The following is a 23,632-nucleotide window of genomic DNA, read 5'->3' on the forward strand; positions in this document are numbered from 1 at the left end:
ATTCTCCCCATTGTAGAGGAGTATGGAGGAAATATAGAAGAGCACGGAGGAGATATAGAAGAGTGTGTGGAGGGGAATATGGAAGAGTATGGAGGGGAATGTGAAAGAGTATGGGGGGGGGGGGGGGGGCGGATTTTAGAAAAGTGTGGAGGGGAGTTTGGGGAGAGAATGTAGAAGAGCATGGAGGGGAATATAGAAGAGTATAGATAAAAATATAGAAGACAATGAGGAGAAAATAGAGGAGAATATAGAGGAGTGTGGAGGGGAATATGGAAGAGCACAGACTAGAATATAGAGGAGTGTGGAGGGGAATATGGAAGAGCACAGACTAGAATATAGAGGAGTGTGGAGGGGAATATAGAAGAGTATGAAGGGTAATATAGATTAGTATAGAGGAGAACACAAATGAATATGGAAGAGTATGGAGGAGAATATAGAAAAGAATGGAAGAGTATGGAGGAAAATATGGAAGAGCATAGAGGGAAATATAGAAGAGTGTGGAAGGGAATATGGAAGAGCATCAAGAGAACATAAAGGAACATGGATGAGACTATAGAAGAGCATGGAGGGAAATATGGAAGAGTATGGAGGAGAATATAGGGGAGCTTTGGGGGAATATAGAAGAGCATAGAGGAGAATATAGGAGACAATGGAAGAGATGATAGAAGATTATAGAAGGGATTATGGAAGAGTATGGAGGGGAACATAAATGAACATGGAGGAGAATATGGAAGAGTATATAGAAAAGTATGGAAGAGCATGGAGGAGAATATGGAGGGGACTATAAAAAGAATATGGAAGAGTATAGAGCAGGGGTCTCAAACTGGTGGCCCTCCAGCAAAATAGAGGAAAATATAGAGAGCATGGAGGGAAATATGGAGGAGAGTATAGAAGATTATGGAGGAGAATATAGAGGAACATGAGGAGAGTATGGAGGGAGAATATAGAGGAACATGGAGGAGAGTATGGAGGAGAATATAGAGGAACATGAGGAGAGAATAGAAGAGTATGAGGAGAATATAGAGGAACATGGAGGAGAGTATAGAGGAACAAGAGGAGAGTATGGAGGAGAATATAGAGGAACATGGAGGAGAGTATGGAGGAGATATAGAGGAACATGGAGGAGAGAATAGAAGAGTATGGAGGAGAATATAGAGGAACATCGGAGGAGAGTATAGAGGAACAAGGAGGAGAGTATGGAGGAGAATATAGAGGAACATGGAGGAGAGTATGGAGGAGAATATAGAGGAACATGGAGGAGAGTATGGAGGAGATATAGAGGAACATGGAGGAGAGTATAGAAGAGTATGGAGGAGAATATAGAGGAACATGAGGAGAGTATGGAGGAGAATATAGAGGAACATGGAGAGAGTATAGAAGAGTATGGAGGAGAATATAGAGGAACATGGAGGAGAGTATGGAGGAGAATATAGAGGAACATGGAGGAGAGTATGGAGGAGAATATAGAGGAACATGGAGGAGAGAATAGAAGAGTATGGAGGAGAATATAGAGGAACATGGAGGAGAGTATAGAGGAACAAGGAGGAGAGTATGGAGGAGAATATAGAGGAACATGGAGGAGAGTATGGAGGAGAATATAGAGAACATGGAGGAGAGAATAGAAGAGTATGGAGGAGAATATAGAGGAACATGGAGGAGAGTATAGAGGAACAAGGAGGAGAGTATGGAGGAGAATATAGAGGAACATGGAGGAGAGTATGGAGGAGAATATAGAGGAACATGGAGGAGAGTATGGAGGAGAATATAGAGGAACATGGAGGAGAGTATAGAAGAGTATGGAGGAGAATATTGAGGAACATGGAGGAGAGTATGGAGGAGAATATAGAGGAACATGGAGGAGAGTATGGAGGAGAATATAGAGGAACATGGAGGAGAGAATAGAAGAGTATGGAGGAGAATATAGAGGAACATGGAGGAGAGTATGGAGGGGAAATATAGAAGAACATGGAGGGGAATACAGAAGAGTATAGATAAGAATATAGAAGAGTTTGGAGGGAAATATAGAAGAGTATGGTGGAGAATATAACATGAACATGACTTAGTAGTTGGTGGAGAAACCCTTGTTGGTGATCACAGAGGTCAGACGTTTCTTGTAGGTGGTGATCAGTTTCCACACATCTCAGGAGGGATTTTGTCTTCTTTACAGATCTTCTCTAAATCCTTAAGGTTTCTTGACTTGAATTTTCAGCTCCTCCATACATTTTCTATAGGATTAAGGTCTGGAGACTGGATAGGACACTCCATGACCTTCATGTGCTTCTTCTGGAGCCCCTCCTTAGTTGCCTTGGCGATATGTTTTGGGTCATTGTCATGCTGGAAGACCCATCCATGACCATCTTCAGTGTTCTGGATGAGGGAAGAAGGTTCTCATCAAGATCTTACAATACATGTAGGGCTGAAACAACTAATCGATTAATCGGCAACTAATCGATTATGAAATTAATCGATTACTATTTTCATAATCGATTAATCGGCCAGTAACATAATGGGGTTAAAAAAAAAAACTTAAGATGAGCCCTTTATAGTACAAAAAGAGCAAATAATCGCTACTGTAAATATACTTTCACAGTTCTACACTAAAAAAAAATTAACCCCTTACAGTAGTGATTATCTGCTTTTTTTGTACTATAAAGGACTAATTTTATTTTTTTCACCCCATTATGTTACTAAACGTCTTAGACCTGGTTCACATCTATGTGTTTTTTGGTGCTTTTTGCAGAACGCACTACAGTTCATTCACATGGTTTCCTATGGGACACGTTCACACCAAACGGTGCTTTTTTGGTTCAATATACTTCAATAGAGAAGCTGCAGAAAAGCGTGTCATTTTGCAGCAATTTGTGTTTTTTTTAATCTGCCCGACAACAAATTGGCCAAAAAAATACAAAAACGCAAATCACAGCAAAATCACTTGCACAAAAATCAAAACGCACAGCAAAAAGCACTGCAGAAACGGATGAAAAGCAAACTGCACAGGTGTGTACTGAGCCTTATGCTGGCCACAGGAACAATTTCAGACGAGAATATTCAGACGAAAAATCTTGTACATTCACTGAATGAAGAACGAACGTTCTTAAAATGACATTTTTTTGAAGGAAGACATTGTTTTTGTTTTTAATAAAAAAATGTGATCACTAAGTGATGACATTTACCAGATTCACCCTTTAATAGTATATACAGTATATATATCTCCTCTAATAGTATATACAGTATATCTCCTCTAATAGTATATACAGTATATATCTCCTCTAATAGTATATACAGTATATATCTCCTCTAATAGTATATACAGTATATATCTCCTCTAATAGTATATACAGTATATCTCCTCTAATAGTATATACAGTATATCTCCTCTAATAGTATATACAGTATATCTCCTCTAATAGTATATACAGTATATATCTCCTCTAATAGTATATACAGTATATATCTCCTCTAATAGTATATACAGTATATCTCCTCTAATAGTATATACAGTATATATATCTCCTCTAATAGTATATACAGTATATCTCCTCTAATAGTATATACAGTATATCTCCTCTAATAGTATATACAGTATATCTCCTCTATAGTATATACAGTATATCTCCTCTAATAGTATATACAGTATATATCTCCTCTAATAGTATATACAGTATATCTCCTCTAATAGTATATACAGTATATCTCCTCTAATAGTATATAGGAGTATATCTCCTCTAATAGTATATACAGTATATCTCCTCTAATAGTATATACAGTATATCTCCTCTAATAGTATATACAGTATATATATCTCCTCTAATAGTATATACAGTATATCTCCTCTAATAGTATATACAGTATATCTCCTCTAATAGTATATACAGTATATATCTCCTCTAATAGTATATACAGTATATCTCCTCTAATAGTATATACAGTATATCTCCTCTAATAGTATATACAGTATATCTCCTCTAATAGTATATACAGTATATATCTCCTCTAATAGTATATACAGTATATCTCCTCTAATAGTATATACAGTATATCTCCTCTAATAGTATATAGGAGTATATCTCCTCTAATAGTATATACAGTATATCTCCTCTAATAGTATATACAGTATATCTCCTCTAATAGTATATACAGTATATCTCCTCTAATAGTATATACAGTATATCTCCTCTAATAGTATATACAGTATATATCTCCTCTAATAGTATATACAGTATATATCTCCTCTAATAGTATATTCAGTATATATCTCCTCTAATAGTATATACAGTATATATCTCCTCTAATAGTATATACAGTATATATCTCCTCTAATAGTATATACAGTATATATCTCCTCTAATAGTATATACAGTATATCTCCTCTAATAGTATATACAGTATATATCTCCTCTAATAGTATATACAGTATATATCTCCTCTAATAGTATATACAGTATATATATCCTCTAATAGTATATACAGTATATCTCCTCTAATAGTATATATACAGTATATATCTCCTCTAATAGTATATACAGTATATATCTCCTCTAATAGTATATACAGTATATATCTCCTCTAATAGTATATACAGTATATATCTCCTCTAATAGTATATACAGTATATATCTCCTCTAATAGTATATACAGTATATATCTCCTCTAATAGTATATACAGTATATATCTCCTCTAATAGTATATACAGTATATCTCCTCTAATAGTATATACAGTATATCTCCTCTAATAGTATATACAGTATATATCTCCTCTAATAGTATATACAGTATATATCTCCTCTAATAGTATATACAGTATATCTCTTCTGTCTGTTATGCTCAGAGTGGATTCAATATTTTGCTCCCTAACCATATAGTTGGTTATTTATATTACCACTGCATAGAGATATTTAGGAATATAATTACCTTTTATAAAAAAACTTACACATTAACTAAATTATACACCACACTTTTTTTTACGGTTATTAACCGAATAATCGATTATCGAAACAATAATCGTCCAACTAATCGATTATGAAAATAATCATTAGTTGCAGCCCTAAATACATGGCCCCGTCCATTGGCCCCTCAATGTGGCTAGTGGTCTATCCAGACTCCAGACCTAAATCCTATAGAAAATGTATGGAGGAGATGAAACTTCGAGTGCCAAGAAACCTTCAGGATTTAGAGAGATCTGTAAAGAAGACAAAATCCCTCCTGAGATGTGTGGAAACTGATCACCACCTACAAGAAACGTCTGACCTCTGTGATCACCAACAAGGGGTTTCTCCACCAACTACTAAGGGAGCAAATACTTATTTTACTCCATTTATAACATTTGTATTGTGTGATTTTTCTGGATTTTGGTTGATCTTCTGTCTCTATCATATAAAATACACCTATGATAACAATTATAGACCCTTCATTTCTATGTAAGTGGGCAAAACTTACACCATCTGCAGGGGAGACGATCAACATTCTCCCCATTGTAGAGGAGTATGGAGGAAAATATAGAAGAGCACGGAAGAGAATATAGAAGAGTGTGTGGAGGGAATATGGAAGAGTATGGGGGGGAATAGTGAAGAGCATGGAGGAGAAAAATGGAAGAGTATGGGGGGGATTTTAGAAAAGTGTGGAAGGGAGTTTGGGGAGAGACTGTAGAAGAGCATGGAGGGGAATATAGATGAGTATAGATAAAAATATAGAAGCCAATGGAGGAGAATATAGAGGAGATTATAGAGGAGTGTGGAGGAGAATGTAGAGGTGCATGGAGGAGAATATGGAAGAGCATGGAGGCGAATATAGAAGAGTTTGGAGAAGAATATGGAAGAGTATGGAGGGGAATATAGAAAAGTATGAAAGAGCATGGAGGTAAATATGGAAGAGTATGGAGGGAAATATGGAAGAGCATCAAGAGAACATAAAGGAACATGGAGGAGACCATAGAAGAGCATGGAGAAGAATATAGAGGAACATGGGGGGGAATATAGAGGAGCATGGAGAAGAATATGGAAAAGCAGGAAGGCAAATATGGAGGAGACTATAGAGGATCTTTGGGGGAAATATAGAAGAGCATAGAGGAGAATATAGGAGGCAATGGAAGAGACGATAGAAGATTATGGAGGAGAACGTAAAGGAACATGAGGAGAATATGGAAGAGTATATAGAAAAGTATGGAGGAGAATATAGAGGAGTATGAGAGGGGACTATAGAAGAATATGGAAGAGTATAGAGGAAAATATAGAAGTGCATGGAGGGAAATATGGAAGAGTATGGAGAGAAATATAGAAGAGTATGTTGGGGAATATTGAAGAGCATCGAGAGAACATAAAGGAACATGGAGGAGAATATGGAAGAGCATGAAGAAGAATATAGAGGAACATGGGGGAGACTGTAGAGGAGTATAGAGAAGAATATGGAAGAGCAAAGAGAAGAATATAGAGGAGCATGGAGAAGAATATGGAAGAAACATGGAGGAGAATATAGAGGAGTATGGTGGAGATTATAGAAGAGTATTGAGAAGAATATGGAAGAGTATAGAGGGTTATATGAAAGAGTATGGAGAAGAACATAAAGGAACATGGAGGATAATATGGAAGAGTATGGGGGAGATATAGAGGAGGTTTGGGGGAATATAAAGGAGAATATAGGTGACAATGGAAGAGACAATAAAGATTACGCTCTGCTCCTGCATGATCTACATTTTTACTGTATGTGTTTTGCTGTCAGGGGTTGGTGGAGGTGTGTTCAGAGGTCTGTACACCCGCTGTGCCCATTATGAGGGGTTCTCACCATCCCTGTGCTGAGTTCCCGGGTCTGTACACCCGCTGTGCCCATTATGAGGGGTTCTCACCATCCCTGTGCTGAGTTCCCGGGTCTGTACACCCGCTGTGCTCATTATGAGGGGTTCCCACCATCCCTGTGCTGAGTTCCCGGGTCTGTACACCCGCTGTGCCCATTATGAGGGGTTCTCACCATCCCTGTGCTGAGTTCCCGGGTCTGTACACCCGCTGTGCCCATTATGAGGGGTTCTCACCATCCCTGCGCTGAGTTCCCGGGTCTGTACACCCGCTGTGCCCATTATGAGGGGTTCCCACCATCCCTGTGCTGAGTTCCCAGGTCTGTACACCCGCTGTGCCCATTATGAGGGGTTCCCACCATCCCTGTGCTGAGTTCCCGGGTCTGTACACCCGCTGTGCCCATTATGAGGGGTTCTCACCATCCCTGTGCTGAGTTCCCGGGTCTGTACACCCGCTGTGCCCATTATGAGGGGTTCCCACCATCCCTGTGCTGAGTTCCCGGGTCTGTACACCCCGCTGTGCCCATTATGAGGGGTTCTCACCATCCCTGTGCTGAGTTCTGGTTGATAATTAGTAATGATGAAGGTCCAGATCCAACATAATAGAAGGATCGGGCGTAGAAGAAACTCATCTTTCTGTGATTTGTAGAGTGAGTGGAACGGTTGAGGTCGTACTATCAGGTTGTAAAGTTTGTGTCCAGCTTTATACAGTGAGCTTCGGAGATGACGAGGTTGACCTCTTGGTGGAAAGGGTTCACATTCTTGGGGGGGTTGACTTCTTGGGGTGGGTTCAGGTTTTGGGGGGAATGGTCAATGTCTTTGGGGGATCAAGGTTTACGTCTTTGGTGGCTTGTTGTGAACCCTGTCTGTCCTCTGCGACACTCAAGAATTAAATTGTGGGGGTTCACATCTTGGTGGTGAGTGTTCACATCTTGGGGGGGTTCAAATCTTTGGAGAGGGGTTTACGTCTGGGGGGGGTCCATGTTTTTGGGGGGTCAGGGTTTACGTCTTGGTGGGCTTGTTGTAAACCAGTCTGCCTCCTTTCCTCTCTGCGACACTGAGGAGTTAAGCTGTGGGGGTTTCACGCTTTGGGGGGGTTCACGTCTCGGGAGGGTTCATGTCTTGATGGGGAGGATTCACAACTTGGGGGGCTGGCTCACGTTTTTGGAGGAGGGTCACGTCTTTGGGGGTCAGGGTTCACGTCTTGGTGGGCTGGCTATGAACCCGTCTGCCCCTTGTCCTCTCTGCGACACTCAGGAGTAAGTTGTGGGGGTTTCACGTCTTGGTGGGGGTCTACGTCTTTGCGGGGGTTGGAGTTTTGTGGGGGGGGGGGGTCCACATCTTGGGAGGAGGGGGTGAAGGTTCATGTCTTGGTGGGGAGGGTTCACATCTTGGGAGGGGGGTTCACGTCTTGGGGGGGTTGACATTTTGTGGGGGGGTTCAAGTGTTGGTGGGGAGGGTTCACATCTTGGGAGGAGGGGTGGGGGTTCACGTCATGGTGGGGAGGGTTCACGTCTTGGAGGGGGGGGGCTCATGGACTTTGAAGGGGGGGTTCACGTCTTGGGGGGGTTAAAGTTTTGGGGAGGTCAGTGTTCACGTCTTGTCCTCTCTGCGACACTCAGGAGTTAAGTTGTGGTGGTTATCACGTCTTGGGGGGTTCACGTCTTGGGGGGGCTCACGTCTTGGGGGGGGGGGTCAGGGTTCACATCTTGGTGGGCTGGCTGTGAACCCCGTCTGCCCCTTGTCCTCTCTGCGACACTCAGGAATTAAGTTGTGGGGGTTTCATGTCTTGGGGGGGGTTCACATCTTGAGGGGGGTTCACATGCGTGGGAGGGTGTCCACATCTTGGGAGGAGGGGTGAAGCTTCACGTCTTGATGGGGAGGGTTTACATCTTGGGAGGGGGGGGTTCACGTTTTTGGAGGGGTGGTTCACGTCTTGGTGGGCTGGCTGTGAACCCCGTCTACCCCTTGTCCTCTCTGCGACACTCAGAGTTAAGTTGTGGGGGTATCACATCTTGGTGGGGAGTGCTCACATCTTGGGGGGGTTCACGACTTTGTAGTGGGAGGTTCACGTCTTGGTGGTGAGGGTTCACATCTTGGGGGGCTCACGTCTTTGGAGGGGAGGGTCACGTCTTGGGGGGGGTCAAGTCTTGGTGGGCTGGCTGTCCCCTGTCTGCCCCTTGTCCTCTCTGCGACACTCAGGAATTAAGTTGTGGGGGTTTCATGTCTTGGGGGGGGGGTTCACGTCTTGGTGGTGAGGGTTCACATCTTGGGGGAGGTTTACGACTTTGGAGGGGAGTTGACGTCTTGGGGGGGTTCAAATTTTGTGGTGGGGGGGTCCACGTCTTGGTGGAGGGGGTTCACATCTTTGGGAAGTGGGTAAGGGCTCACATCTTTGGAGGGGGGCTCACGTCTTGGTGGAGGAGGTTCACATCTTGGGAGGTGGGTAAGGGTTCACGTCTTTGGGGGGGTTTCATGTCTTTGGGGGGCTCCACGTCTTTGGAGGGAGGGTTCACGTCTTGGGGGGGGTCTGGGTTCACGTCTTGGTGGGCTGGCTGTGAACCCTGTCTGCCCCTTGTCCTCTCTGCGACACTCAGGAGTTAAGTTGTGGGGGTTATCATGTCATGGGGGTGGGGGGGGTTGACGTCTTGGTGGGGTTCACGACTTTGGAGGGGGGGTTGACGCCTTGGGGGGGGTTCGCGGTCTTGGGAGGGAGGATCCACGTCTTGGAGGGGGGGGGGGGGGGTGATGGTTGATGTCTTGGAGGGGTTCACATCTTGGGGGGGGTTTGACGTCTTGGGGGGTTCAAGTTTTGGGGAGGAGAGTAGACATCTTGGGAGGGGGGGTGAGGGTCCACGTCTTGGATGGGTTCACATCTTGGATGGGTTCACGTCTTGGAGGGGTTCATGTCTTGGTGAGAAGGGTTCATTTCTTGGGGTATTCACGTCTTTGGGGGGGGGTTCACATTTTTGGGGAGGGTCCACGTCTTGGAGGGGTTCACGTCTTGGGAAGGGTCCATGTCTTGGGGGGGATGGTTCATGTCTTGGTAGGGGAGTCTCGGACATCAATCGTCTCGTTATTTTTTTTGCTCACGGGTCGGTGGTGGGCAGAGGTGAAAGTTTGGCATGGATCCAGACACCGCAGGGTTTTGGGGGGGTGTACTGTATGTCTCAGGGGGGCCCCCCCCTCTCTCTCCCTCCACACATGCTGAGGCCCCCTCACCCCCACCACATCGGTTTTGTCCTCGGATTACTGTACGCAATTAAAAAAAAAAAAATAGCGCTAATTTGGCGTCCAGAGGTTGTAAACCGGCTACAACTGGATTTAACCCCCCCTTGCCCACGCTGGGAATTATGGGTAAAAAGTATGCATCCCCCCCTCCCCCCCCTCCTCTTTCTTTCCTTATTTTTTCTTGCCTTTTGTTTAATTTCACTGTAGGGTTATGATTGGTTGAATGGCATCCGTGTGCCCCACTCTTAGGGCAGGCGTCCCCGGGAATAGGAGGAGAAGGGGGGGGGGATGGGGGGGCCCATGATTGGTGTCACACTGTCTGTGCCGCCTACCTACCACAATCCTTACATCCGACTAAAAAAATATATATATATATATATATTCACCTTCCCCCCCTCCCCCCCTTCTCCTTTTTTTTTTTTCCCCGTGTCGCTCATCTTCCTCTAATATCTGCGTCTCTTCCCCCCCCCCAACCCCCCTTCACCCCCCCCCACTTCCCCCCCCCCCAAATCCTGCCCCACCACCGTCTCAGCTGGATCACTGTGAGTATGCTGCGGAATGTGGTTTTCGGGGGGGGGGGCTGCGATGGTGGTGGTGGGGGGGGGGTCCGTCGTGCCGTAACAAAATAGACACATCTGCCGCCTGGCTGGTCGCCGCCGCCGCGAGCCGCGCGCTCGTTTGAGGTGAAATAGATTCTTTTGTTGGAGGTAATTTCACACCCCCCCCCCCCCTTCTTCTTCTCTTTTTATTCCACCCCCCCCCCCCTTCTTCATTCTACTCCAGCTCTGTGAATGGGGCCAGTCAGCTGACGGTGGCCTCGGATTGGCTCGGTGCCACTGCGCCGGTGCACGAGCCGCGTGCGTCTCGTCTCGTGTGTGTGTGTGTGTGTGTAGAAGGCCCCGGGCCGGCTCGGTGTAACGCACACGGAAAGGCCCCCCTTGTGTGTCACTTCAAAAAAACCAAAGAAAAAAAAAAAGGGGGGGGGGGAGGAGGAGGAGGAGGAGGAGGAGGGGGGCTTACGTATACTCTTCTCCCCCCCCCCTCCTCTTCCTCATTCAGAAAGGGGGAGGGGGGATCTTTTTTGGGCTGTCTGGCCCTTTGGAAGCTAGTCATGATATGCAAGGTAAATGCGACAATCCCTGGGGCCGGCGGCGGCGGGTGGGGGGGGATTCGTTTTTTTTTTTTTTTTTTTGGTTTCTTCTTTTTTTGATGTCTTTTTGTTTTCCTTTTTATTTGTTTTATTTTTTTTTTATTTTGTTTCTTTTTTCTTGGTGGAAGGTCTCTTGGTCCCGGCGTAACGCTGTGTATTGTCAGCCCTGGAATGCGGTGCGATCGCACGGGGAGGGGGGGAGGGGGGAGCTCTAATCCGGCACAGTGGATTTATTTTGTGTTGTAGGTCGGGGGAGGGGGGGGGGGCTCGTGTCTGGTGTGTGACGCCGCGCTGTCAGCGGTGTTGCGGAGTCTGACGCTGTCGGCCATGTAATGTTCGCTCCGTTACCTGCAGTGTGCGACGCCGAGGCGGCCCCCCCGCCGGAGATTTATGCGTTTCGTTTTCCGGGGTGGTCCGTCTGTAGAAGGTGATCTTCCCCCAATTTTATTATATTGCTCCGGGGACCGTCACCTGGATTCACCCCGCGTTTTCCGGGGACCGTCACCTGGATTCACCCCGCGTTTGGGGGGGGTTGCCGCGCTTTTTGGGCGCACGTGTTGGCGCCGATCCTTTGGGTACCGCCGGAGGAGAATCACCGGACGCTCGTTTAACGCAACCGTTAGCCGAAGTCCTGCGAACGCGACGCACAAAAGATTTCAGGCCTTTTCCGATCAATAATGTGTTCTGCGCAATTGCTGTGATTGAACATTGATCAGGATCAGCATATGCGATCAATCATTGATTGGGATCACTGTTTACGATTGATCAGGATCAGTATATGTGATCAGTCATTGATTGGGATCACCGTTTACGATTGATCATTGATCAGGATCAGCATATGTGATCAGTCATTGATTGGGATCACCGTTTACAATTGATCAGGATCAGCATATGTGATCAATCATTGATTGGGATCACTGTTTACGATTAATCATTGATCAGGATCAGTATATGTGATCAGTCATTGATTGGGATCACCGTTTACGATTGATCATTGATCAGGATCAGAATATGTGATCAGTCATTGATTGAGATCACCGTTTACAATTGATCAGGATCAGCATATGTGATCAATCATTGATTGGGATTACTGTTTACGATTGATCATTGATCAGGATCAGTATATGTGATCAGTCATTGATTGGGATCACCATTTACGATTGATCAGAATCAGCATATGTGATCAATCATTGATTGGGATCAACGTTTACGATTGATCAGGATCAGTATATGTGATCAATCATTGATTAGGATCACAGTTTGCGATTGATCATTGATCAGGATCAGCATATGTGATCAATCATTAATTAGGATCACCGTTTGCGATTGATCATTGATCGGGATCACTGTTTGCAATTGATCAGCATATGCGATCAATCATTGATTGGGATCACCGTTTGCGATTGATCACAATCAGATATGTGATCAGTCATTGATTAGGATCAACGTTTTGGATTGATCATTGTTTAGGATCGCCGTTCATGAATGATTTATGTTCAATCGCAAAGAGCGATCCTGATCAATAATCATTCATAAATGGCGATCCTAATTAATCAATAATTGCAAATGGTGATCCTGATCAGCATTCTCAAATTAGGATCACTGTTTGCGATTGATCATTGATTGAGATCGCCGTGTATGAATAATTATTGATCAGGATTGCTGTTTGCAGTTGAACATTAATCATTCATAAACGGCAATCCTAATCCATGATCAATCGCAAATGCTGATCGATGATCAATTACAAACAGTTATCCTGATCAATAATTATTCATAAAAGGCGATCTTAATGAATGATTAATTGAAAATGTTGATCCTGATCAATGATCAGGATCAGCATTTGCAAATTAGGATCACGGTTTGCGATTGATCATCAATCAGCATTTGTGATTAATTAGGATCACCTTTGAGATTAATCATTGATCAAGATCACCTTTGCAATTGATTATTGATTAGGATGGCCATTTATGAATGATTATTGATCAGGATCGCTGTTTGCGATTGTACATTAATCATTCATAAATGACCATCCTAATCAATGATCAATCGCAAACGGTGATCCTAATGAATGATCAGCATTCACAAATTAGGATCACTATTTGTGATCGATCATTGATTAGGATCACTATTTCTGATTGATCATTGATTAGGATCACTATTTGTGATCGATCATTGATTAGGATCACTATTTGTGATCGATCATTGATTAGGATCACTGTTTTTGAATGATCATTGATCAGGATCACTGTTTGCGATTGATTGTTGATCAGGATTTGTATTTGCAATTAATCATTGATTAGAATTGCAGTTTGGGATTGATCAAGGTCAACATTTGCGATCGGTCATTGATTAGGATCACCGTTCCTGCATGATCATTGATCAGGATAGACATTTGCGATTGGTCATTGATTAGGATCACCGTTCCTGAATGATCCTCTCCAGTCTCTTGCCGATTTCCAGCGATTGACATTTCCCGCACGCCGGTCATTTTCGGACAATTGTAACAATCTCCCGTTCCTGTCAGAAATGTCCCATTTGGAAATGGAAGATTTTGGCAGCGCTGCGATTTTTTTTTTTTTGTATCCGTCATTGTCCGCGAGATAACAGAGCTGCCATTATCTCCTCTCCCCTCCCCCGTAGCGTGTGTCACAACAAGGAACAGGTGCAGCGCCCGCCTGTCGCCCCCACATTGGCTGCGGGCGCCCTCTGAGGAGGATGCAGAAGGTTTAACCCCTCGCCTGCCGCCGGCGAGATGCGTCTTCCTATAGGGAACGGTCTTCATCTGAGCACCGATGTGACGATGGATTGGCACGTGCGTCCGGCGATAGCGGGCACCGGGGTGTAATTATCCATCTGGAGGGTCACGCTGTGTTTGGATCTCTATGCTGGTGTTGGAGGAGAATCGGTTTTCTTTGTGGTGGTTGGGAGGATGTCAGTGGCAGTGGATGGTGCGGTCCCCTATGACTTAGGATCCAAAAATACGATACACTATATGACCAAAGCTTTGTGAACACCTGACCATCACATTGCCATGGCCAGTGGTATGTGGACCCCTCTCCATCCCAAGGCCAGTGGTATGTGGACCCCTCTCCATCCCAAGGCCAGTGGTATGTGGACCCCTCTCCATCCCAAGGCCAGTGGTATGTGGACCCCCCTTCCTCCCATGGCCAGTGGTATGTGGACCCCTCTCCATCCCAAGGCCAGTGGTATGTGGACCCCCCTTCATCCCATGGCCATTGGTATGTGGACCCCCCCTTCCTCCCATGGCCAGTGGTATGTGGACCCCCCTCCATCCCATGGCTAGTGCTATGTGGACCCCCCTTCCTCCCATGGCCAGTGGTATGTGGACCCCCCTTAATTACTTGGCCAGTGGTATGTGGACCCCCCTTCCTCCCATGGCCAGTGGTATGTAGACCCCCCTCCATCCCATGGCCAGTGGTATGTGGACCCCTCTCCATCCCAAGGCCAGTGGTATGTGGACCCCCCTTCCTCCCATGGCCAGTGGTATGTGGACCCCTCTCCATCCCAAGGCCAGTGGTATGTGGACCCCCCTTCATCCCATGGCCATTGGTATGTGGACCCCCCCCTTCCTCCCATGGCCAGTGGTATGTGGACCCCCCTCCATCCCATGGCTAGTGCTATGTGGACCCCCCTTCCTCCCATGGCCAGTGGTATGTGGACCCCCCTTAATTGCTTGGCCAGTGGTATGTGGACCCCCCTTCATTCCATGAGCAGTGCTATGTGGACCCCCCGTCCCATGGCCAGTGGTATGTAGACCCCCCTCCATCCCATGGCCAGTGGTATGTGGACCCCTCTCCATCCCAAGGCCAGTGGTATGTGGACCCCTCTCCATCCCAAGGCCAGTGGTATGTGGACCCCTCTCCATCCCAAGGCCAGTGGTATGTGGACCCCTCTCCATCCCAAGGCCAGTGGTATGTGGACCCCTCTCCATCCCAAGGCCAGTGGTATGTGGACCCCTCTCCATCCCAAGGCCAGTGGTATGTGGACCCCTCTCCATCTCAAGGCCAGTGGTATGTGGACCCCCCTTCATCCCATGGCCATTGGTATGTGGACCCCCCCCTTCCCCCCATGGCCAGTGGTATGTGGACCCCCCTCCATCCCATGGCTAGTGCTATGTGGTCCCCCCCTTCCTCCCATGGCCAGTGGTATGTGGACCCCCCTTAATTGCTTGGCCAGTGGTATGTGGACCCCCCTTCATTCCATGAGCAGTGCTATGTGGACCCCCCGTCCCATGGCCAGTGGTATGTAGACCCCCCTCCATCCCATGGCCAGTGGTATGTGGACCCCTCTCCATCCCAAGGCCAGTGGTATGTGGACCCCTCTCCATCCCAAGGCCAGTGGTATGTGGACCCCTCTCCATCCCAAGGCCAGTGGTATGTGGACCCCTCTCCATCCCAAGGCCAGTGGTATGTGGACCCCTCTCCATCCCAAGGCCAGTGGTATGTGGACCCCTCTCCATCCCAAGGCCAGTGGTATGTGGACCCCTCTCCATCTCAAGGCCAGTGGTATGTGGCCCCCCCTTCCTCCCATGGCCAGTGGTATGTGGACCCTTCTCCATCCCAAGGCCAGTGGTATGTGGACCCCCCTTCATCCCATGGCCATTGGTATGTGGACCCCCCTCCATCCATGACCAGTGGTATGTGGACCCCCCCCTTCCTCCCATGGCCAGTGGTATGTGGACCCCCCTCCATCCCATGGCCAGTGCTATGTGGACCCCCCTTCCTCCCATGGGCAGTGCTATGTGGACCCCCTTAATCGCTTGGCCAGTGGTATGTGGACCCCCCTTCATTCCGTGAGCAGTGCTATGTGGTCCCCCATCCCATGGCCAGTGGTATGTAGACCCCCCTCCATCCCATGGCCAGTGCTATGTGGACCCTCCTTCCTCCCATGGCCAGTGGTATGTGGACCCCCCTTCATTCCATGAGCAGTGCTATGTGGACCCCCCCGTCCCATGGCCAGTGGTATGTAGACCCCCCTCCATCCCATGGCCAGTGGTATGTGGACCCCCCTCCATCACATGGCCAGTGGTATGTTGGTCCCCCTCCATCCCATGGCCAATGGTACGTGGACCCCCCCCCATCCCATGAGCAGTGGTATGTGGACCCCCCTCCGTCCCATGGCCAGTGGTATGTGGACCCTCCTCCATCCCATGGCCAGGTGTATGTGGACCCCTCTCCATCCCATGGCCAGGTGTATGTGGACCCCTCTCCATCCCATGAGCAGTGGTATGTGTACTTCTCTCCATCCCATGCCCAGGGGTATGTGGACCCCCCCCCCCCCATTCCATGGCCAGTGGTATGTAGAACCCCCTCCAAATGATGGAGTTCAGGTGTCTCCAGTGAAGGGTCCTGGTAATACTCCATCATACAAAGACATTGTAGACAATTGTGCTCTTCCAGTCTTGTGGTAACGGTTTGGGGAAGACCCTTTTCTGTTCAACCATAACTATTCTCCCCCCCTTGTACAAAGCCAGCTCAATAAAGACATGGTTTGACAAGTTTGTTGTGGAGGAACTCCAGTGTCATGCACAGAGTCCTGACCTCAATCCTACTGAACACGTTTAGGAGGAGTTGGGACACCAATGGTAAGCCAGGTGTTCTCATCCAACATCAGTACTTGACCTCAGTTCTACTGAACACCTTTGGGAAGAATTGGAATGCCAATGGTGAGCCATGTCTTCTCATCCAACTTCAGTACTTGACTTCAACCCTACTGAACACCTTTGGGAAGAATTGGAACGCCAATGGTGAGCCAAGTCTACTCATCCAACATCAGTACTTGACTTTAACCTTACTAAACAACTTAAAGTTGAACTGGAATGTCAATTGAGAGCCGGGTCTTTTTTTTTTGGCACCCAATGTGAGATCCAATGCGTGAGCCAGTTTTTTTTTTGGAGGCCAATGTGAGGTTCCATGTGGGAGCCAGGTCTTCTCATCCAACATCAATATCTGACTTCACAAATGTGCCCAAATTCCCACAGACACTCTCCAAAATCTTATGGAAAGCCTTCCCAGGAGAGTGGAGGCTGTTATAGCTGCAAAGGGGGACCAACTCCATAATAATGTCCATGACGGGATGGGGGGCAACTCCATATTAATGGCCATGGGGAGCATCTCTGTATTAATTGCCATGGAAGGATGGGGGGCATCTCCATATTAATGGCCATGGAGGGCATCTTTGTATTAATGGCCATGGAAGGATCGGGGGGCATCTCCAGATTAATGGCCATGGAGGGCAATTCCATATTAATGGCCATAGGGGGCATCTCTATATTAATGGCCATGCAAGGATGGGGGGGGGGGGGGGCATCTCCATATTATTGGCCATAGGGGGCATCTCTGTATTAATGGCCATGGAAGGATGGGGGGGCATCTCCAGATTAATGGCCATGGAGGGCAACTCCATATTAATGGCCATGGAAGGATGGGGGGGGCATCTCCAGATTAATGGCCATAGGGGGCATCTCTATATTAATAGCCATGCAAGGATGGGGGGGGGGGCATCTCCAGATTAATGACCATGGAGGGCAACTCCATATTATTGGCCATAGGGGGGCATCTCTGTATTAATGGCCATGGAAGGATGGCAGGGCATCTCCAGATTAATGGCCATGGAGGGCAACTCCATATTGATGGCCATAGGGGGCATCTCTGTATTAATGGCCATGGAAGGACGGCAGGGCATCTCCAGATTAGTGGCCATGGAGGGCAACTCCATATTAATGGCTATAGGGGGCACCTCTGTATTAATGGCCATGGAAGGATGGGTGGGGCATCTCCAGATTAATGGCTATGGAGGGTAACTCCATATTAATGGCCATGTTTTGGAATGGGATGTCCAACCAGCTCATAGAGGTGTGATGGTCAGATGCTCACAGTCTTTTCCAGTTAGGACTATAACCTACCGTAGTTTCATGTTATTCGTGGTTTCCTAAAAGTACCATTGAGTGAACTGAACATTGTAAAGTTTCCTCTCTGACCTTTCTGTGGTTCCTTTCATTAGGATGGACAGAGTGACAGAAGAAGCCCTCCGCCTCAACCTCCTGAAGAGGGGCCTGGAGCAGCCCGATGACCGTGAGGATGTTCTGGCCAAACAGCTGAAGATGGAAGGCCACGAGGCCATGGAGAGGCTGAAGATGCTGGCTCTTCTCAAGAGGAAAGACCTTCCGGGACTGGAACTGCCGCATGAACACTCTGCCAAGCAGGATGGACTCAAACTGTATGACGAGAAGATGAATGGGAACCTGCGGCCCCACGTGGACACCCCGGCCCTCTGGAAGGCACGGCAAGGAGAACATCGAGGAGCCGGTGGACATGAGCTCCAGACGCGGGTGAGATGTCCCTTCATGCCTTGGGGCCCAGGAGACCTATCTTATGTTTTTTGTGTCAGGTAGACAACAGTTGTGACAAAGCTGCCAAATGAAAAATGCAGAAGAAGCATCCCAATGTCTACATTGTCTTCTCTTCAGCTTTGATAGTATCATATTTCATATTAATGTGGCAAGACAGGAGAACCCCACCACGACATACCATCACGTATGGAGCTTAGGAGTTCAGGTCGGAGCTGAGATTCAATTGAGAGAATATTGTAGCTTCATAGAATGGGAGCTTGCACTCTAATGTCCCCTCCCCCACAGTCACACTATTATTATTATACATTTATATATATACAGTATCTGACAAAGGTAAGTACACCCCTCAGTGACATTTGTGTAAATCTTTTCTTCTCTCTTTTCATGTGGCAACACTGAAGAAATGACACTTGTCTACAATGTAAAGTAGTGAGTGTACAGCTTGTATAACAGTGTAAATTTGCTGTCCCCTCAAAATAACTCAACACACAGCCATTAATGTCTAAACCGCTGGCAACAAAAGTCAGTACACCCCTAAGTGAAAATCTCCAAATTGGGCCAAAGTGTCAATATTTTGTGTGGCCACCATTATTTTCCAGCACTGCCTTAACCCTCTTGGACATGGAGGTCACCAGAGCTTCACAGGTTGTCACTGGAGTCCTCTTCCCCTCCTCCATGATGACATCACAGAGCTGGTGGATGTTAGAGACCTTGCGCTCCTCCACCTTCCATTTGAGGATGTCCCACAGATGATCAATAGGGTTTAGGTCTGGAGACATGCTTGGCCGGTCCATCACCTTTACCCTCAGCTTCTTTAGCAAGGCAGTGGTGGTCTTGGAGGTGTGTTTGGGGTGGTTATCATGTTGGAATACTGCCCTGCGGCCCAGTCTCTGAAGGGAGGGGATCATGCTCTGCTTCAGTATATCACAGTACATGTTGGCATTCATGGTTCCCTCAATGATCTGTAGCCCCCCAGTGCCGGCAGCACTCATGTACCCCCAGACCATGACACTCCCACCACCATGCTTGACTGTAGACAAGACACACTTGTCTTTGTCCTCCTCACCTGGTTGCCCCCACACACGCTTGTCACCATCTGAACCAAATACGTTTATCTTGGTCTCATCAGACCACAGGACATGGTTCCAGTAATCCATGTCCTTAGTCTGCTTGTGTTCAGCAAACTGTTTGTGGACTTTCTTGTCCATCATCTTTAGAAGAGGCTTCCTTCTGGGATGACAGCAATGCAGACCAATTTGATGCAGTGTGCGGCGTATGGTCTGAGCACTGACAGGCTGACCCCCCACCCCTACAACCTCTGCAGCAATGCTGGCAGCACTCATACGTCTATTTCCCACAGACAACCTCTGGATATGACGCTGATCACGTGACCTCAACTTCTTTGGTGGACCATGGCGAGGCCTGTTCTGAGTGGAACCTGTCCTGTTATACCGCTGTATGGTCTTGGCCACCGTGCTGCAGATCAGTTTCAGAGTCTTGGCAATCTTCTTATAGCCTAGGCCATCTTTATGTAGAGTAACAATTCTTTTTTTCAGATCCTCAGAGAGTTCTTTGCCATGAGGTGCCATGTTGTACTTCCAGTGACCAGTATGAGAGAGTGAGAGCGATAACACCAAATTTAACAGACCTGCTCCCCATTCACACCTGAGACCTTGTAACACTAACGAGTCACATGACACCGGGGAGGGAAAATGGCTAATTGGGCCCAATTTGGAGATTTTCCCTTAGGGGTGTACTGACTTTTGTTGCCAGCGGTTTAGACATTAATGGCTGTGTGTTGAGTTATTTTGAGGGGACAGTAAATTTACACTGTTATACAAGCTGTACACTCACTACTTTACATTGTAGACAAGTGTCATTTCTTCAGTGTTGTCACATGAAAAGAGAGAAGAAAAGATTTACACAAATGTCACTGAGGGGTGTACTTACTTTTGTCAGATACTGTAGCACTGACATATATCGCAGTGCTGTACAGAGATCACTGAGCCAGTCACATCAGTCTCTGTACAGAGGAGCTTACACTCTAATGTCCCCTCCCCCACAGTCACATCAGTCTCTGTACAGAGGAGCTTACACTCTAATGTCCCCTCCCCCCACAGTCACATCAGTCTCTATACAGAGGAGCTTACACTCTAATGTCCCCTCCCCCCACAGTCACATCAGTCTCTGTACAGAGGAGCTTACACTCTAATGTCCCCTCCCCCACAGTCACATCAGTCTCTGTACAGAGGAGCTTACACTCTAATGTCCCCTCCCCCACAGTCACATCAGTCTCTGTACAGAGGAGCTTACACTCTAATGTCCCCTCCCCCACAGTCACATCAGTCTCTGTACAGAGGAGCTTACACTCTAATGTCCCCTCCCCCACAGTCACATCAGTCTCTATACAGAGGAGCTTACACTCTAATGTCCCCTCCCCCACAGTCACATCAGTCTCTGTACAGAGGAGCTTACACTCTAATGTCCCCTCCCCCCACAGTCACATCAGTCTCTATACAGAGGAGCTTACACTCTAATGTCCCCTCCCCCACAGTCACATCAGTCTCTATACAGAGGAGCTTACACTCTAATGTCCCCTCCCCCCCACAGTCACATCAGTCTCTATACAGAGGAGCTTACACTCTAATGTCCCCTCCCCCACAGTCACATCAGTCTCTGTACAGAGGAGCTTACACTCTAATGTCCCCTCCCCCCACAGTCACATCAGTCTCTGTACAGAGGAGCTTACACTCTAATGTCCCCTCCCCCACAGTCACATCAGTCTCTGTACAGAGGAGCTTACACTCTAATGTCCCCTCCCCCACAGTCACATCAGTCTCTATACAGAGGAGCTTACACTCTAATGTCCCCTCCCCCCACAGTCACATCAGTCTCTATACAGAGGAGCTTACACTCTAATGTCCCCTCCCCCCACAGTCACATCAGTCTCTATACAGAGGAGCTTACACTCTAATGTCCCCTCCCCCCACAGTCACATCAGTCTCTATACAGAGGAGCTTACACTCTAATGTCCCCTCCCCCACACATCAGTCTCTATACAGAGGAGCTTACACTCTAATGTCCCCTCCCCCCACAGTCACATCAGTCTCTATACAGAGGAGCTTACACTCTAATGTCCCCTCCCCCACACATCAGTCTCTATACAGAGGAGCTTACACTCTAATGTCCCCTCCCCCCACAGTCACATCAGTCTCTGTACCAGAGGAGCTTACACTCTAATGTCCCCTCCCCCCACAGTCACATCAGTCTCTGTACCAGAGGAGCTTACACTCTAATGTCCCCTCCCCCCACAGTCACATCAGTCTCTGTACAGAGGAGCTTACACTCTAATGTCCCCTCCCCCCACAGTCACATCAGTCTCTATACAGAGGAGCTTACACTCTAATGTCCCCTCCCCCCACAGTCACATGAGTCTCTGTACAGAGGAGCTTACACTCTAATGTCCCCTCCCCCACAGTCACATCAGTCTCTGTACAGAGGAGCTTACACTCTAATGTCCCCTCCCCCACAGTCACATCAGTCTCTATACAGAGGAGCTTACACTCTAATGTCCCCTCCCCCCACAGTCACATCAGTCTCTGTACAGAGGAGCTTACACTCTAATGTCCCCTCCCCCCACAGACACATCAGTCTCTATACAGAGGAGCTTACACTCTAATGTCCCCTCCCCCCACAGTCACATCAGTCTCTATACAGAGGAGCTTACACTCTAATGTCCCCTCCCCCCACAGTCACATCAGTCTCTATACAGAGGAGCTTACACTCTAATGTCCCCTCCCCCCACAGTCACATCAGTCTCTATACAGAGGAGCTTACACTCTAATGTCCCCTCCCCCACAGTCACATCAGTCTCTGTACAGAGGAGCTTACACTCTAATGTCCCCTCCCCCCACAGTCACATCAGTCTCTATACAGAGGAGCTTACACTCTAATGTCCCCTCCCCCACAGTCACATCAGTCTCTGTACAGAGGAGCTTACACTCTAATGTCCCCTCCCCCACAGTCACATCAGTCTCTATACAGAGGAGCTTACACTCTAATGTCCCCTCCCCCCACAGTCACATCAGTCTCTATACATAGGAGCTTACACTCTAATGTCCCCTCCCCCCACAGTCACATCAGTCTCTGTACAGAGGAGCTTACACTCTAATGTCCCCTCCCCCACAGTCACATCAGTCTCTGTACAGAGGAGCTTACACTCTAATGTCCCCTCCCCCCACAGTCACATCAGTCTCTATACAGAGGAGCTTACACTCTAATGTCCCCTCCCCCACAGTCACATCAGTCTCTGTACAGAGGAGCTTACACTCTAATGTCCCCTCCCCCACAGTCACATCAGTCTCTATACAGAGGAGCTTACACCTCTAATGTCCCCTCCCCCCACAGTCATATCAGTCTCTATACAGAGGAGCTTACACTCTAATGTCCCCTCCCCCACACATCAGTCTCTGTACAGAGGAGCTTACACTCTAATGTCCCCTCCCCCCAACAGTCACATCAGTCTCTATACAGAGGAGCTTACACTCTAATGTCCCCTCCCCCCACAGTCACATCAGTCTCTATACAGAGGAGCTTACACTCTAATGTCCCCTCCCCCACAGTCACATCAGTCTCTATACAGAGGAGCTTACACTCTAATGTCCCCTCCCCCCACAGTCACATCAGTCTCTATACAGAGGAGCTTACACTCTAATGTCCCCTCCCCCCACAGTCACATCAGTCTCTGTACAGAGGAGCTTACACTCTAATGTCCCCTCCCCCCACAGTCACATCAGTCTCTGTACAGAGGAGCTTACACTCTAATGTCCCCCCCCCCCCGACATCAGTCTCTATACAGAGGAGCTTACACTCTAATGTCCCCTCCCCCCACAGTCACATCAGTCTCTATACAGAGGAGCTTACACTCTAATGTCCCCTCCCCAGTCACACACTATTATTATATATATATTTTCTGGTGACAGTGACGTGGACCGGGCCGGTCTCACCCCCTCCCCCGATGTCATCGTCCTCTCTGATAATGAGGCCTCCAGTCCTCGCTCCTCCTCCCGATGTGACGAGAAAATAAAGACGGCC

At 47.3% G+C, this 23,632-nt stretch overlaps 2 protein-coding genes across 2 annotated transcripts in view; one reads left to right on the forward strand and one right to left on the reverse strand.

Annotated features, from left to right (window-relative positions):
* The window catches only part of ILF2 (interleukin enhancer binding factor 2), a 341,977-nt gene that overhangs the window by 290,020 nt on the left and 28,325 nt on the right, over positions 1 to 23,632 (reverse strand).
* Positions 10,529 to 23,632, forward strand: LOC141116408 (transcriptional repressor p66-beta-like; the record flags this gene model as incomplete). Its single annotated transcript, XM_073608663.1, is given in 3 exon segments — positions 10,529 to 10,558; positions 18,190 to 18,517; positions 23,521 to 23,632. Coding segments are annotated over 2 exon segments (330 nt in total). The 5' UTR covers positions 10,529 to 10,558; position 18,190.

Source organism: Aquarana catesbeiana, linkage group LG13 (assembly GCF_042186555.1).
Source record: "Aquarana catesbeiana isolate 2022-GZ linkage group LG13, ASM4218655v1, whole genome shotgun sequence".
Classification (NCBI taxonomy): domain Eukaryota; kingdom Metazoa; phylum Chordata; class Amphibia; order Anura; family Ranidae; genus Aquarana; species Aquarana catesbeiana.